This window comes from Artemia franciscana, chromosome 16 (genome assembly GCF_032884065.1).
Source record: "Artemia franciscana chromosome 16, ASM3288406v1, whole genome shotgun sequence".
NCBI lineage: Eukaryota > Metazoa > Arthropoda > Branchiopoda > Anostraca > Artemiidae > Artemia > Artemia franciscana.
In genome coordinates, this window is record NC_088878.1 from 11860338 (window position 1) to 11878157 (window position 17820).

Below are 17820 nucleotides of genomic sequence, written 5' to 3' on the forward strand. Positions count from 1 at the left end.
ACTTCCATCTTTCTGGTAACCACTGTTGAATTGTCAATTAAATCGTTCATTTCGTTCTCCAAAGTTCTCTCTGAAAAGTTTTCTCGTAGCTTCGAGCATCTCGATTGCGTTGATGATGTTGATCTCATCCTCCAAGTTTTCTTTGTTGCAATCCTGGTCTTGCACATGACATTCTTCATAGCCATCAGGCATCCTCTTCTGAACTTCTTTATCACCATGTGCTTTATATTCCCTTTCGGAACTTCAGACTAAATACCGTTACAGAGCATAGTTACAATTCATATCTTTTTGCACCCGACCTTTTCAACATCCTTGAAGAAATATACGTATTCTTCTCTTCATCTACAAAGCGTTTTGCCGCCCTTAAAAAAACATCTGAAACAATATACAAGCAGTAGTTATTTCATTTGAAGCAATAGTTTCAGCCCTTGACGACATAAAACAGATAAAGGACGCCGATGTGAATTAGAAGGCACTAGCTAGTGGCCTTCTGAAAAGTTGCTGGAGTCAAAGAAGCTCCTGAGTTAAGCATGGTTACCCATAAATTTATCAAATGCAGCGTATGTACTTTCATATTCATAATAAACCTCTTGCCACGAAAGAACACTCAGTTCTTGCCTAAATTTGACAATATTCTTTTTTTTCAGTAACCTTTTCTTTGTCCTCTTTATTTTTGACTTTTTTGTACGTAGTAACTCTCACATAGACCTATGATATCAAATCTTCAATTCGTACTTTCAAGCATCTCTAGAATCGCACGGTACGACGACATAACGTGACAATTCAAATGACCAAGACAAAACGAATTTTCATGAACATTATTTGATGGATTATGGCATAAAATAGATCATTTTCAAATGTTCTTAGTCTCTCACCAAAACTTTAAGATAGCTTGGCGCAATACATCTTCTAAGAAAAGCAAAAAAGTAGTGAAAATATAACAACTTTTAGCTATTAGCATACACAATTAAGCAATATCGTTGATACACCATGAACGACGAGGAAACGAATCACTAATGAGACGTTAACAAATTCAGCCTTGATCAGACCAAACTTGCTTATTCTAATATTTATCCCATGCTAAGTTCATAACATCATGTCTTCGTTTCGTCAGCTTTTCCGACACAAAAATAAAGCTCCTTTTATATGTCAATATTTCCAGAACTTCTGACATCAAGTCACTATTGGGATGTTGTTTAACCCAATTGAACGTGAGACTATTGAATCTTGTTTCTTGTTCATACTCGTTCTTGTTCTTAAGTCAAGTCACTATTGGGAGGTTATTTAACCCCATTGAACATGAGACTATTTACTCTTGTTATCTTTTTCATCCTCGTTTTGGTTGTTAAATCATTGGATAAAACAACGAATTTCGACTCGAATGCTCGGTAAATATCGTTCTTTGGTACTGCATAGCTCATTTTTCCATTTGCACAGACAACTTTGTTCCAATTTTGCCCCTCCCCTAAGATATTGACGGAATTACTCCATAGGTCGCAGGTCACTATAAATTAGAGACGATAAGTAAATCTTGAGAAAGCCATGGGAAAGTGGTCACAGTTATGGAAAAACATGGAAAAATAATGGCAAATTGAAAAGAAATTATGTGCATCCTTACGGTTGGATGTCGACCAATAAGTTTTTCTCCTTAACAGAGTAAATGCGAGTTCTAACTTTTGACAAAATGACTTCTTTCCAGTTTTCCCACCGATTTTTAATTAATAATTTTAAGCAAGGAAAAATCCTTGTTAATGAAGAAAGTACAAGAACCTAAATTTATGTAGAATCAAACAGTTCGTGGTAACAAACTGTAGTAAGGAGCGACCCGGCTCAATAGTAAACGAAACTCTAAAAAACGGAATTTTGATCCTAAAAGATACATCAAAAGAATCAAATTTTCATGCTGATTTTAAATATATAAGTTTCATCAAATTCAATCTTTGTCGTCAAAAGTTATGAGCCTGAGAAAATTTGCCTCATTTTGGAAAATAGGGGGAACACCCCCTAAAAGTCATAGAAACTTAACGAAAATCACACCATCGCATTCAGCGTATCGGAGAACCTTAAACCAAAAATTTCAAGCTCCTATCTATAAAAATGTGGAATTTCGTATTTTTTGCCAGAAGACAAATCACGGGTGCGTGTTTATTTTTTTTTTTTTTTGTTTTTTTTTCTGTTCCCCAGGGTTATCGTATCGACAAATTGGTCCTAGAATGTTGCACGAGGCCTCATTCTAACAGAAATGAAAAGTCCTAGTGCCCTTTTTAAGTGACCAAAACAATTGGAGGGCACCTAGGCCCCCTCCCACGCTAATGTTTTCCCCAAAGTCAACGGATCAAAATTTTGAGATAGCCATTTTGTTCTGCATAGTCGAAAATTATAATAACTATGTCTTTGGGTTGCACGAGGCCTCATTCTAACAGAAATGAAAAGTCCTAGTGCCCTTTTTAAGTGACCAAAACAATTGGAGGGCACCTAGGCCCCCTCCCACGCTAATGTTTTCCCCAAAGTCAACGGATCAAAATTTTGAAATAGCCATTTTGTTCCGCATAGTCGAAAATTATAATAACTATGTCTTTGGGAATGACTTTACTCCCACAATCCCCAAGGGAGGGGCTGCAAGTTACAAACTTTGACCAGTGTTTACATACAGTAATAGTTATTGGGAAGTGTACAGAAGTTTTCAGGGGGATTTTTTTGGTTTGGGGAGTGGGTTTGAGGGGAGGGGGCCTTTTGGTAGGATCTTTCCTTGGAGGAATATGTCATGGGGGAAAAAAATTCAATGAAAAGGGCGCAGGATTTTCTAGCATTACTATAAAAAAACAATGAAAAACTAAACATGAAAACGTTTTTTCAATTGAAAGTAAGGAGTAGCACTGAAACTTAAAACGAACAGAGATTATTACGCATATAAGGGGTTCTAGAAATGCTTTAGTATAAAGAGCGAGGTATTTAGAAGGAGATAAATACCTTGCTCTTTATGCTAAAGTATTTTTAGTAATTTCAATTATTTTTCTACGGCCTTTCTGATTCAGGGGTCATTCTTAAACAATTGGGACAAAACTTACGATTTAGTGTAAAGAGCGAGGTATTAATGGTATTCTGATTCAGGGGTCATTCTTAAACAATTGGGACAAAACTTACGATTTAGTGTAAAGAGCGAGGTATTAATGAGGGTACAAGCCCCCTCGTATACATAATAAAAATATAAGAATATAAAGTTTGTTACGTAAGTTAATTCTTAAGTTACGTATATTTTTTACTAATAAAAACGTTCGTTAAAAATTAAAAGTTCTAGTTGCCTTTTTAAGCAACCGAAAAACTGCAGGGCAACTAAGCCTCCTTCTCCACCCCTTATTTCTCAAAATCGTCTGATCAAAACTAAGAGAAAGCTATTTAGCCAAAAAAAGAATTAATATGCAAATTTCATTTTAATAATTTATGTGCGGAGAGACAAAATCAAACATACATTAATTCAAAAACTTTCAGAAATTAAATAAAAAAAATAATTTTTTTAACTGAAAGTAAGGAGCGACAATAAAACGAACAGAAATTACTCCGTATATGAAATGGGTTGTCCCCTCCGCAATCCCCGCTCTTTACCCTAAAGTTTGACTCTTTGCCACAATTCTACTTTTTAAAACAATTAAAAACTTTAGCGTAAAGAGCGAGGGATTGGGGAGGGGACAACCCATTTCCTACACGGAGTAATTTCTGTTCGTTTTAAGCTTTAATGTCGCTCATTACTTTCAGTTAAAAAACTAGTTTTTTTAATTTGATTTTTAAACCAAAGAATCAGATTTTTACAGTGATTTCATATGTATATTTTTATAAGCTTATAATCAAAGTTTAACAAACAGTTTCCGGTAACGAAATATAAGCACGGAGCGAGGCGCCTCAATAGTAGCCAAAACAGTATGAAATAAAATTTCATAGAAATAGAATCAAACGAACTGAACTTTTATATTGATTCAGAATATATAAAGCTCATTAAGTTTAATGTTACCCATCAAAGGTTACGGGTAAAAAAGAAATTACTATTTTTTTTGGAAAAGGGCCAAAACACCCTCAAAACGTCAAGCAATCCTAATGAAAATTACAGCATCAGATTTGCAAATCAAAACATCTTCTGTAGAGGCTTATACCCAATTGTGGAATCTTATATTCTAATTTACCAGAAGAAAGATCATGGATTCGTTTTTTTTCTAGGGGTGATTGTATCAAACCATTGATCCCCAAAGATTTAGAGGGATTATTTGATAGAAAATGAAAAGCTCTACAACTCTTTTTAAGCGGCGGGAAAGGGCATTTGGCCCCCCTGCCACGCCCCTTTCCCCCAAAGTTGCCCCATCCAAATTTTGAGATAGTCATTTCTTCAACATAGTTGAAGTTTCTAGCAACTATGTCTTTGGTGATAACATGACACTGTAATTTCCAAAATGTACCATTGTTCACTTATAGTATTTACTAATAGGATGTGTACGGACATTTTTGGGTGGGGGGGGGATATTCTTCTTGGTTGAATTTATTACGGCAGAAATTTCGGTGGAGGGGGAAGTTTTTGGGTGTGAACTTTCCAGAAAAAGTTTACCCTGGAAAAATTAGAATATTAGGAAGGGGGGTAAACCCCCTCATATACGGAATAATTTCGACTCTTTAAAGTTTTAATATTGCTGCGTACTCTAAGTTGATTTTTTTTTTGTATCTAACTAGAACATACGTAAGTTAGCATAATTAGGCTATAACAAAACAAGGAAAACAACATTCAAGGAGGGAAATCCCAACAAAAATATGCCTTGAAATTCTATCAACAAGTAAAATTGCATCATTTTTATGCAATCCATAAAAAGGGCTATACCGGTTTTGCATCTCACTCAGACTATCTGTCTTGGCTTTATCTCCAATTTGCCATGGCTTGATGCTAGCAGCTTGATTTTAATTCAAAAACCAACAAACTCTGACTCTGAGTACCCATAACGCGATATCTGAAGCCAATATAATAAGAAATTTTTTCCCCAGAAAGGACACATGCTTCTGCCGTCATCTGTCGTCTTGATCTTAGCATCTTATCGTAAAAAATACTGCAACTGTCTTGGCAGTGTCCAAGCGCATTTTTTTTTTTAAATTGGATTTCTTTTTTTGAAGTTGGTATTCTGTTAAGATTCAGCGAGGCTCTTTTCCGCTCCTGAAAAAGCACACAATTCAGAAACTAAATATAACCATAGTAAACGTGCACTTTCTACTTTGATTTCTTCCTGGTTATGCCTCACACACTTGTATTTCATTATTTTGGAGTCTATAGTCTAAAAAAGAGAGAGATTAAAAGGTTTGTCTGGGATTTTGTTTGTATTAAATAAATAAACAACAAGTCTTTTCTACTGGAAGTAAGGAGGGTCAGAATTCCAGATATTGACAAAATCTGAAAATTAAAAACACATTTTTTAAGAGAAAATAGTGCAGAGCTATATTAGCTGATACGCATAGTAATATGGTAAAAGAAAGACAGGTAAAAGTAAGTGCCTGATGCATTTTATTAAGGTTGAACTTCCTATCCCCCTTAGATAGGACACACCCCTGTCTATGTCTACGGTGCAATTACTCCCCTACAGTTTTCTAAGAAATAAATCCTGCTTCACTGGAGGCGACTGGTAGGATCTTGAGTGTCGATGAATCTTTTCTTTCTTCGTAAAATGCTTCTGCCTTCATCTGTCGTGTTGATCTTGGCATCTTAATGTAAAAAATACTTCAACTGGCATGACAGTGTCCAAGCACAATTTTTTTAAAATTGGATTTTGTTTTTTAAAGTTGGTATTCTTTTAATATTCAGCGAAGCTCTTTTCCACCCTTGAAAAAGCACACAATTCAGAAGCTAAATAGTAGACATATTAAATGTGCACTTTCTACTTTGAGGTCTTCCTGGTTATGCCCTCTTGCACTTGTGTTTCATCACTTTGGAGTCTATAGTCTAGAATATATGATGTCCTAAATGAGAGGCATTATTTTGAGGATGACAACGTATATCTTGATCTAAGTGGCCATGAACGTGTAGGCTGTGGAAGTGTTGATTTCAAATTTATTGGTTGAATATGCGTAAACAAAGTGGAAAGTAATAATTCCTTCTTGAGCCATCAGTTAAGATAGTTATAAGCTATTCTGGTATTATGCAATGAGGCTCGCAAAGTATTTTGTCTTGAAACTCTTGAAAAAATAATTGATTCTAGAGTATTTTAAAGACATGCGGAATTATCAGCAGGAATACCTTAACCGAATGAGGCAATAAAATACGTGATGGAATAACATATGCTTACTTTCTCCAAAGAGCGAAAAAATGTATGTGGATGCACAAAGAACTTTGATTGGAGTCCACATATGTCTCATCGCAATGTGCTTTACCTCAGCTATATTTTTGAGCGTAGCATCAAACGTGCCATCCACATAAATACACTAAAAGTATGGATGTAGTGCAAGGAAAATAAAGGATATCGCCTTTGGAATCTTGTTGAGTAAAATATATCAGTTGTTATTTTGAGGATTTCAACTTAAATCCTAACGAAGTGACGACAAGCTTGAAAGCTGTGGAAATGTTACTAATTCCATTACAAGTTCGCTAATTTGATATGGGTAAACTACGATGGCAAGATAAGATAAGATAATATTTATTTTCAAAAGACTATCACAAGCTCTATAGAGCCGAATTCGCTTTATATGTCAGTAAAAGCTAAGCAAAATAAAATTTTCAATCAGTACATCAAGTCAAACACTTAAGATTAAAAAGAAATTAAAAAAGAAAAATCATCAAAGATAAAGGGCAAATCAGTAAACTTAACATTTAAATTACAAAAACATTGCAGTAAAAAAAAACGGCAATAGAGGAAGAGGGGAATTTGGCAAGTACATAATCACGGATCATGTTCCAGAGTAAAGGGGATAAAACTTTTACGAAACCTTTTACGTAACAACTTATCGGAGAGTAAGTTGGGATTGCTAAGGAGGCTGACCTGGGGAGTCGGAGTGTAGTGGGATTGTGAAAATCAGGGAGTAAGTCCTCAGTACAGGGATTGGAAATGACTGATTTAGCGAAAAGCAGGCAAATTTTTGCCCTCCTTTCTTTTAAGGTGGTAATACGTGCAGCTTTAAAGAGGAAGGAGTACGGAATTTTGCCTTCTTTGTAAATGATCCTGGGCGAACGCTTTTGGACCGACTCGATTTTGTCAGTAAGTTCATTTGAAAGTTGCGAATGCCAGACCGGACATGCATATTCCAATAATGGCCTGACAAGGGATAAGTAAACACAGAGGGAATGTATCTTAGGAGATTTTAATTTGTTTAGCATCTTAAAATGGATAGTGAAAGATTTGCTTGTTTAACAATGTTGGAAACCTGTGTGCCCCACTTAAGATCATTAGAAATTGTGACACCAAGAAGCTTAACATGTTTCACTAGCATTTCGCGAGGGATCGGGTCGCAAAAAACAGGAGTAGATTTCAAGAAGTTGATCGTCATTATCGGTGATTTAGTGGGATTTACTGTCATTTTTAGATTCTTAGATTCATCCGAACATTGGGTTAGGATTTCAATGGGGTCACTTTTAATATTACTACGACATACTTCAAGGAACGACAAGTCATCCACATATTTCCATACTTATAAATTCCTAGCCAATATTGTTAATCACGACAAGAAATAAGAGTGGTCCCAATAAGGTTCCTAGGGAGGGGGTTGGAGTAAGTATTTTTGTATTTTACAGCTTGCGATCTCTTTGAAAGGAATAATATAACAATATTCACTAAAAGTGGGTTAATTTCAAAGTTAATATGTAGTAAACGAATTAGGATATTGTGCTAAACTAAGTCAAATGCTTTTTGGAAATCGACTAAAACCAGGTTTAGTATTAAATTGTTTAAAGAGTAAAAAACTGGTGATTGCAAAAATATTTGAATATATTTTGACAATGGGTTAAAGCAATCCAAAAACTTTAAAAAAGAAAACCAAAAGTTTGAAGCTTAGTAGAAAATGTTGTTTGAAATTGGACCAAGGATTGTTGTTAATTAAAGAGAAATTGTTGTTAGAAATGTTGTCTGCACCAAGGAATTTCTTCGTCGGTGGAAACTGGAAGTTAAATGGAAATAAGCAGGAAATTGGAAAAATAATAAATTTCCTAACTGCTGGAAATCTTGACCCAAGCACAGAGGTTGTATGTGCTCCTCCTACCATTTATTTGGAATATGTTAGAAAAACTTTACCATCGTCAGTTTGTGTGGCAGCACAAAATTGCTACAAGGTTCCTAAAGGAGCATTTACTGGAGAGACTAGTCCTGCAATGATCAAAGATGTTGGAGTTGAGTGGGCCATCATAGGTCATTCTGAGAGACGAAATGTGTTTGGGGAATCTGATGAGCTAATTGGGGCCAAGGTTGGCCATGCCCTTGAAGCTGGGTTGAAGGTGATTCCATGCATTGGTGAAAAACTCGAAGAGAGGGAAAGTGGAAAGACAGAGGAGGTTGTTTTCTGTCAGCTGAAAGCAATTGCTGATAATATCAAGCCTGATCAATGGCAAAATGTGGTCATTGCCTATGAGCCGGTTTGGGCAATCGGTACTGGTAAAACAGCGTCTCCAGCTCAGGCTCAAGAGATCCATGTCAAGCTTCGCAAATGGCTAAACGATAACGTCTCTGCAGATGTGGCTTGGAAAACACGAATTATTTATGGTGGCTCCGTAACTGCTGATAACTGTCGTGAACTTGCCAGAGAGAGAGATATCGACGGTTTTCTCGTCGGTGGCGTGTCTCTCAAGCCAGATTTTGTTCAAATTGTCAATGCCCGTCAGTAAATTGTAGAGGATTTGTTTATTTTTTTTAATCTGATTGTTTGAGATACTTTTCTTATATTATGACATACTGGCTGTGTTGGCTAAATGAAAGGCGGAACTGCATCAGAAAGGATTAAATTCGAACATCTTTCTTCCAACTTCAATAACGTTTTTATTCTGCAAGATACTGATTTGACTCTTTGTCACAAATATAATTTTTAAAACAATAAAGAACTTTTGGTTTCGGCTACTATTGAGCCGGGTCATACCTTACTACAGTTCATTGCTACGAAATGTTTGAAAAACTAAGTAAGTAAGTAACTTATTGATGCCCACTCATACAACATAAGAAAGTGGAAAAAATTAAATAAAAAAAGAAGATAGATAGTAATCTGACTTCTACTACAACTCAACTTCAAAAATCGCAATCGTACAAAATAGAAACTGGTCAGTTTACGAAGGGAAACCTTGTAAACTCGTCAGTTTACCTTGTCGACTCTTCCACCTCAGGTAAAATATCTAGAGGATCATGCATATTATAACGGTTTAGTAATGAAGAATTTCTTTCGTAGTGTGGCATACGCAGTAAAAATTTTAGGTACTTGCAATAAGCTGAATGAAGCTTCAATTTTTCTGTCGCTGTAAGCCACTCCTGTAGAGGTACGATATACAAAAGGTGTGGCAGAGCTACAGTTAAATTTGGCATAGCTCAGCCTAATTGCCTTGGATATATTTTCTACTAAAAGAGTCCTAGTGCTTGTTCGCTACAACCGTAAGTGATACCCAGGTATTTCAGCTGTTTTTCTGGAAATGCTTTTGCCCCACATACAACAAAATATGAAGTGGCGGGGCTAATTCAGGCTGTGTTTTGCATAGATGCCTATGAACCAAAGATTAAAGACTCGGTTTTTTTTAGCATTCACACTTAGGCCTAAACAATCATATCCACAAGTTAGCTGGTCTAGATTACGGTGGAGAGTAAAAAGGTTACTACTTATCATCAGTACATTATCATCATAACACAATAGACTAAGATTGCATAAATCAATTGAAAAGTCACCTTTAATACCTTTAGTTACAGATGAAGTCAATATACTGAACAGCACAGGGCTAAGTTTTGAACCTTGTTTCAGACCTCTTATAATTTTCACTGGTCTTGAAAGTGTTTCTCCATTTAACTTAATTCTGGAAGAAGTATTTTACCAGCATTTAGGACTTGCTACTATGTAAGCTTTAACTCCTACTCCAATAACTTTGCTAATACTTGCGCTTGAATTACTGAGTCAAAAGCAGATGATATGTCTACACAACATATAAATAGGGGCAAACCCGAACTTTCTGCTTTAGCTACAACTCTTTTAAGAACCCTGTGAGCAGAAGCACAACCCAAGTTCTGACGGAGGCCAAACTGACGGTAATCTAGCGAACACTTGGATACTATTTCTGAAAGTATAAGACGTTCAAACACTTTAATCGATGTGGTAGAAACTGTTATTAACCAGAGCAGTCGTTTGCATTTTTACCCTTTCTCAGTATTTCCTATTACTTATTATTAAACTTGAGATCAAGTAGGGCCACATACAAAAAAAAAACAATAAAAAAAATAGAACAAAAACCGATCAATCAACAACACAAAAAAAACAATCAGCGAAAAAAAAGGAAAAAAATGCTCATTCAAATAACAATGGTACATTTAAACATATCAAAATTATTGTGTGCAAATCACACTTGACCAAGTTAGCCAAAGTGGCAGTGAGAGGCGAAAAAGTGGCTCAGATAGTACCAAAATGACGGGATTATCCGAATCAAATATCTTTGTCTGGATATAAAGATAATATTTTCTACGCAGCTCAGGAAAAGATGGGAGGCCACCACCAACAAACGTTCCAGATGCACTACAATTCAAAGGAAGATTAAGAAGCCACCGTAAAGAATTGTTATAAAGAACCCGAAGAGAATTCTCACACCTTACAGACAGAGATTGTACAAAGGCTAGCCCATACAACGGAGCGCAGTAAGCTCTGAAAAGAAAGCATCTTACAGAAGGTTAACAACTCCCGAACTTCCGAATGAGTAAGTTAGCCTGCAGCAAAGCAAACGTGAAAGTGCCTTAACATGAAGCTCATCACTCAGAGTTGGAGCCACCGTGAATCCAAGATATTTGTAGTTTCCAGCAAAAGATAATGATATTCCAGAATGCCAAGCCATAGCGATATGTTTCAAAGAAGTTCCTTGGGGAATAAACGCCGTACACTGGGTCTTAGCCATGTAGAACACGATATCATTGGCTGACGCAAACTCGTCACATATTGAAAGTAAATGGTTAAGTGCAGCCACTGTAGGAGCTATAATAGTCAGGTCGTCAGCATAACTCAGGTTATTGAAGCAAACACCACCAATGAAATAGCCAACCCCAGTTTGTGCCAAACACAGGTTAAGATCATCCAACAACGCAACGTTTTACAGCAACGGCGAGAGGACCCCACCGTGCCGCATACCATTCAAAACAGGGAAATACTCACTGAAATAACCACTCCATTTGATTTTGAAAGGCTGCACTTCAAACCCAAATTAAAGAGTTCCAATGATACGACGGTCAACTCCTTTAGTGTCTTTTTGGTCAAGGAGCTTCTCAAGGTTCACTCAGTCGACAGCCGCCTTTGCATAAACGAAGCATCCAACCACAGGACTAGAAAAAAAGCCATAAGCACTGCACTACAGATTTAAAGATAAACACACAGAACTCCGTCAAAGATCCTTCTTTGAACACAAATTGATAATGCGATGAATCAATCTGGGGTGATATCAAAGATTATAGACATTTTTCAAAAAGATCTGAGATGGCACCCGCTAGAGCAATCGGTCTGTAATTGCTTAACGATGCCATATCACCTGTATTTGAATTCGGAATAGGAACCACGCAAACCTCAGTAAGGGAATCTGGGACACAGCAAGGGTTAAAGAAACGATTGAAGAGAAGTATCAACAAACAAATCAGGGATGGGCCACCATGCTTAATGTGATTTACCGTCATTCCATCAAGTCACCCAGACTTGCTGCCCGAAAGCCCAGACAACGACCGTGCCACAGACTCTGCCGTTATTAGCTGCTTAACAGGATCAGTCCAATGTTTGGAGAAGGACCTTTCCCTTGCTGCTTTGGGATCCGAAGCAACTGACGAGAAAACAGCACTGTAATGATCCCTTCATAACTCAACAATGTCCTTGGGACCAGTCGCTGAACCGACTTTGTTTGACATTTTTTGGGGACCAGCACTCTTAGAACTAGCGACTTTTTTCCAAAAATCACGGAGATGAAGTAAACCCAAACTACTGGCTAGCACCGATGTCCTTAAACTCTCCATATTCCTTTTGCACCACAGAATGGCACTCCGGAACCTACTGTGAAGAATTCTCGCAGAATCGAGCCCACCTCCAAGAGGTCTGCAATTAGCAACCCACAAAAGCTAGACATTTGTCGCAGCTAAATAATAAGGGCGAACGTGAGTATTCCAACCAGGAAAAACATTCAACCCCACCCTTTTCCTGTTAGTACAACCCGGACGGAGAGGTAGAGTATGACATGCACTAACAACAAGAATCGAAATCAATGTGTAATAAAGAGGCCATAACCCTTTAGTATGAGAAGGATTAGTACAGTAAGGGAGAGTACAATGGTATATAATAGTTATATCCAGAGCAAGGATGTACCTCTCAATCTCCACACCATACGCCACAAGCTGAGACCCATTCCCACGCTCCCATTCCACAGCAGGCGGACCAGGTGGTGGCAGTCTACACGCAACGCATCCGCAGCACGAATAGCACAAGATAATTCAAACAAAAAAGCGAAATGGTCTGAAACAAATATATCATCTATTTATATATATGCAAACTAGCTGTTGGTGTGGCGCTTCGCGCCACACCAACACCTAGTTGGAAGAGACGCTTCATCCCCCCTCCAAGCCCCCCCCCGCGCACGTAAGTCGTTACGCACCATATTAGTTACGCGCCATTGCAATTGTGTCCCTGTGTCCCATCTGTGAATACAGATATATATATATATATATATATATATATATATATATATATATATATATATATATATATATATATATATATATATATATATATATATATATATATATATATATATATATATATATATATATATATATGGTGGGGCGCTTCGCGCCCCCCAAGCCCCCCCGCGCGCGTAAGTCGTTACGCGCCATATTAGTTACGCGCCATTGTAGCTGTGTCCCTGTTTCCCACCTGTGAATAGAGATAGATATAAATATATATTTTTAACTACGTAAAACATGCGAATATACAACATTCTTCGCTGTCCCATTGTCTGTGCATATAAATAGCATTTGTATTCCCTGTGTCCCGGTCGTCATTTGTGTCCTGGTGTCCCAGTTTGTAATTTCTCTTTGAGTGTCCCGGTCGTCATTTATATTCCCTGTGTCCCGGTCGTCATTTGTGTCCCGGAGTCCCGGTCTGTAATTTCTATTCAAACAATCCCTGTGTCTCAGTCGTCAATTATATATCCCGCCTGTGCCCCCGGCGTCCCCGTTGTAGTTGTGTCCCTGTGTCCCGGTCGTCATTTATATTCCCGGTCGTGATTTGTGTCCGGGTGTCCCAGTCTGTAATTTTTCTTTGAGGTTCCCGGTCGTCATTTATATTCCCTCTATGTCGGTCGTCATTTGTGTCCCGGTCTGTAATTTCTCTTTGAGTGTTTTTTCTTTTTAGTTTTTTTTAGTTTTTTACATTTTTTCAGTTTTTTTTTCTTCTTTATTTTTCAGCGTCACTATGAAGTACATATCGCCGAACCTTTGTTTTTTAACTTAAATCTGGTAGGCATTGATGACCTTATCCAAGTCAAAATCCCAAACCCAATCATCATCGCTATAATTTACAGTTTTGATATGTTTTGACTCTCGCTTTCCAGGTGGATTTTCATCTAACTGCGCGGTTTTGCGTTCTTTAGCCTCAAGCCTGTTTCCTTGCTGTTCTTTTGATTCCTCGGCACGCTTTCTGTTCTTTCTTTCTCTATCAGCCTCAAGCCTGTTTCGTTGCTGTTCTTTTGATTCCTCGGCACGCTTTCTTTTCTGACTTTCTCTATCAGCAGCAAGTTTTTTGGCATAGACTCTTTGAGCATCTCCATCGGCTTTTGCCATTGTTAGTTCATCAGTCATTGTAAGCTTAAACATTAATAGATTTCTACGTGAACATATGTCTTAAATATCTTGAATGACGTCACCGTCAAAGCAAAAATGACGACAACTAATTTCATGACGTCAGTCAAGACAGAAACATGACGTCACCTGATCCACAGACAGACAGACAACTTATTTTTATATATATAGATAGATATATGTTTTTAACTACGTAAAACTTGCGAATATACAACATTCTTCGCTGTCCCATTGTCTGTGCATATACAAAGCCTTATATACTTATAATGACATCATATGCAAACCCTCTTTTTACAAACAAACAAACATGCATAGATAAAACTTATTCTTTTATAGCTAGATAGATAGATAGATATACATATACCCTATAAATTAACTACGTAGAACTTGCGAATATACAACACTCTTCGCTGTCAAGATTGTTGCCTCTATGACGTTTTCCATTGTTTTTTTTTACGGCAAGTCGCGTGCCATTGCAAAACTTTGGTGGGTTAATAATTCGTAACAGTATTATTTGTATGCCAATTTTTAGTCGTAGCACGTGTGGTAGAAACCCTGGGATATCTAGGGAATTTAAAAATTAAGATGGATAATTAACCGCTTCATTTAGTTCCAGAAATGTGTCGACTGACTTGTAAATGACTGCCTGGTCTCGAATCTTGGTCAAAATAATATTGTTCATTTCGTGGAAGTCTTTATTATTGGCTGCCAGAATCACTCGTTCACTTAGCCATTTATGATTTTTATAATTGGTTAGAATATTCGAAAATACCTTTTCAACCAATTCATTTTTGGACGTCACTGAATTACAGATTTCAGCAGGCAGTTGTATACATCCTGAAATTGAGTCTATTGGGAGCTTTCCATTTCCAATTTGCAGCAATTGATCTGGAAATATTTCACCAGAGTCATCGTTTTGTAATCGGACACGCATATTTATAGTTAATTTTAATGTCTTTACGTGTGCCAATAAATTAGAATTTTTCAAGCAAGCATTCATTTTGTATGCAGGGGTTGATCTAGGTATTATAGGTAATGTTTGCCTGAAATCTCCCGCAAGCAATATTAATGTGCTGCCAAAGGGTTTCAAAATTCCTCGCAATTCTCGCAATGATCGCTCCAGAGCCTCGAGCGATTTTTGTGTGCCATTGTTCACTCGTCCCAAATAATCAGTTTGCATTGCTGCAATACTTTACCCATCACAAATGATTTGGAAATATTGCACGTGGGAGTTTCTGTAGAATGCAAATTCAGAGGCAATTTTAAAGCGGAATGAGCAGTTCTTCCACCAGACAGCAACGTTGCGGCTATTCCGGACGACGCTATGTTGTTTTTTGATCGAATTGATGCCAGAATCAACTTTTTCACAAACGTTTTACCAGTACCTCCTGGCTTATCCAAAAAGTAGATTTCTCCAACGTTGTTATTGACACAATGCATTATCTTACATAAATGTCTTTCTGCTTAGACGTTAACTTAGAAATATTATTTTGTACATACGACAATAGATCACTCGTGTCGTAGCTTTTTTCACGATCCAAGTCTACACATGTCGAAACAGCAGCGTTACGATTAGGTGAAGGCATTCCCAAATGCTGAAGAGGTTTGTTTGCCATACATAAGCACAAATCTTCAATAATAACTAAAGTGTAGTTATAAGCTTCTGATGTAAATTGTTATCGACACAATGCATTATCGTATCATAAATGTCTTTTTGTTCCGACGTTAACTTGGAAATGTTATTTTGTACATACGACAATAGATCACTCGTACTGTAACTTTGTTCACGATCCAATTCTACACATGTTGAAACAGCAGCGATACGGTTAGGTGAAGGCATTCCCAAATCCTGAAGAGGTTTGTTTGCCATATGTACGCACAAATCTTCTATAACAACTAAAGTGTAGTTATAAATTTCTGATGTAAAATCAAAAGTCATATCTGACGTCTCTAACTGTTTTCGATGGAGTATATTCTCAGCCATTTTCGATTTATATTTCTCCCATAACTCTGTAGGAGCTGAAGGAGAGCAAGTTGTTAGTATGATTCCAAACAATACACGAATTTGACTTGAAGTTAACGTTTCGCACGCGTCATTGATGCAATTATCCCAGTATTGGTCATTCTCCAATAAATTCATAGCTTGGCATGCACTACGGTAAGTGTCATGTACAGTACCCTTTACAGTTCTCAAATACTCAAAGGACCGCGGAACGGGTACATTCATTAAAAGCAGGCGGAGAAAGAAGCATTCATGTTGATTGGGGTGAATGGTGTAGAGTCTTCCTATCGTGGTATCTTTGAAGATGGTAGGTTAGCCGTCGACTGACTTACCCCTGTTTTTGACGTTCAAATGATTTATTTTTAGCATTCCATGTGTAATACGAAGGCACTTCAGTATACAGCAGTTTTTTTGCAAAAGAATCATTTTGACATAACGAAAAGAAAGCAGTTAACGTTGTATCCGGTGGATTCAGGGCTCTTTGTTGCACGTTGGATTCCGAAAAATAAACACGTTGACCATTCTGTAAATGTACCGCTAAGTGAACAACAGCTGGACTTCGTTAATGTATCGGAAATGAAGGAATTCGCCAAACAACTTCATTACTGCTTATGTATCTTCCAGCCTGATATTGTTCGATTTCATCGATATCTCTGATTTCGGACTGCAAGCAAAAAATTGCCATGTCACTGCCTTTGTTGACGTATTTACACATGTATTTGATTGCCTTTGCGGAGTTACAGTCTTCAACGTTTATGTTTGCATTAAATGTTTTTGATAATAAAGGTGAATACGGAACAACCCACTGGATATCTACTTCGATGGTGGTACCGTTATGCTTCTTTATTATTGCTCTTTTACCACCAGCTTCAGGAGATGTTCTTCTATATTATGGATAACCATCATTGCCAGTAATTGTGTTGGGTACTAAAAGTCGAAGACATTGCTTTGTGCACCTTCCTTTGGCCATGCATGGTGATTTTTCCTTCAGTGCACCGCAAGGTCCATGTATCATATTTCTTACCACAATATCATATAAGCCCTTATTGACATTTTCTTCAGGTATCTCAGATGAAATCACATCGTCGGTTTCATTAGAAGCAATTTTATCATGTAGCCAGATTAGTATATGTGCGTGTGGCAATCCTCGTTTTGCCATTCCACTGAGTACATCCAGCATCGCACTGACCAAAACACTTTAAGTTTTACTTTTTTTTTATCAGTGATTTCAATTTTTGCCAGAAGACACGGGTCGTAATGTCATTTCTATGAACCGCCCATTGTCCTTGAAGTAAAAGCTGCTGAATCTCGTCCCAAGATTGATTACATGTAATGTAATAAATAAATCTGGACGACCATAGAGACGAACATACAGAATAGCATCTTAAATCTTCCAACGTTAGTGATATTACCGTCATTTACAACTGCATCTCGCAAATGTATATATTGTTCAGAGCGGAGCTTTGTCTGATTCAGACGGATAAATCGCAAACGTTAGGATTCAATCTTTGCATACATATCAAAGATGTATTGGTGAAACAACAGACGGCATTTTAAAATATAATTATCTTCATTGTGAAAAATCATTAGTCTATAGGAATAATAACTCATTGCGCTGCATTTCTTATCCATTTGTTTGTTAGTGGATGGATATATCAATTTATTATTAAAGTGATAGCCTTCGGCTCCATCCCAAAAAATGATAGGATATTGTAAGGCATCGTAGCATCAATGAGTTTTAGCAATTCATACAAACTGAGCGTTTCGCTTATGAAAAATAATATCTCGAGGTAAAAACTGATCACCGAC

At 37.2% G+C, this 17820-nt stretch overlaps 1 protein-coding gene across 1 annotated transcript; it reads left to right on the forward strand.

Annotated features, from left to right (window-relative positions):
- Positions 1-8104: 8104 nt before the first annotated feature.
- Positions 8105-8946, forward strand: LOC136037080 (triosephosphate isomerase-like). The gene has a single exon (XM_065719529.1). The coding sequence runs from the start codon at positions 8321-8323 to the stop codon at positions 8828-8830; it is 510 nt and encodes a 169-aa protein (XP_065575601.1). The 5' UTR covers positions 8105-8320; the 3' UTR covers positions 8831-8946.
- The last annotated feature ends 8874 nt before the right edge of the window (positions 8947-17820 follow it).

Excerpts from the sequence above, each read along its gene's own strand:
- LOC136037080 (XM_065719529.1), top strand. The coding sequence starts at position 8,321 with ATGATCAAAGATGTTGGAGTTGAGTGGGCCATCATAGGTCATTCTGAG.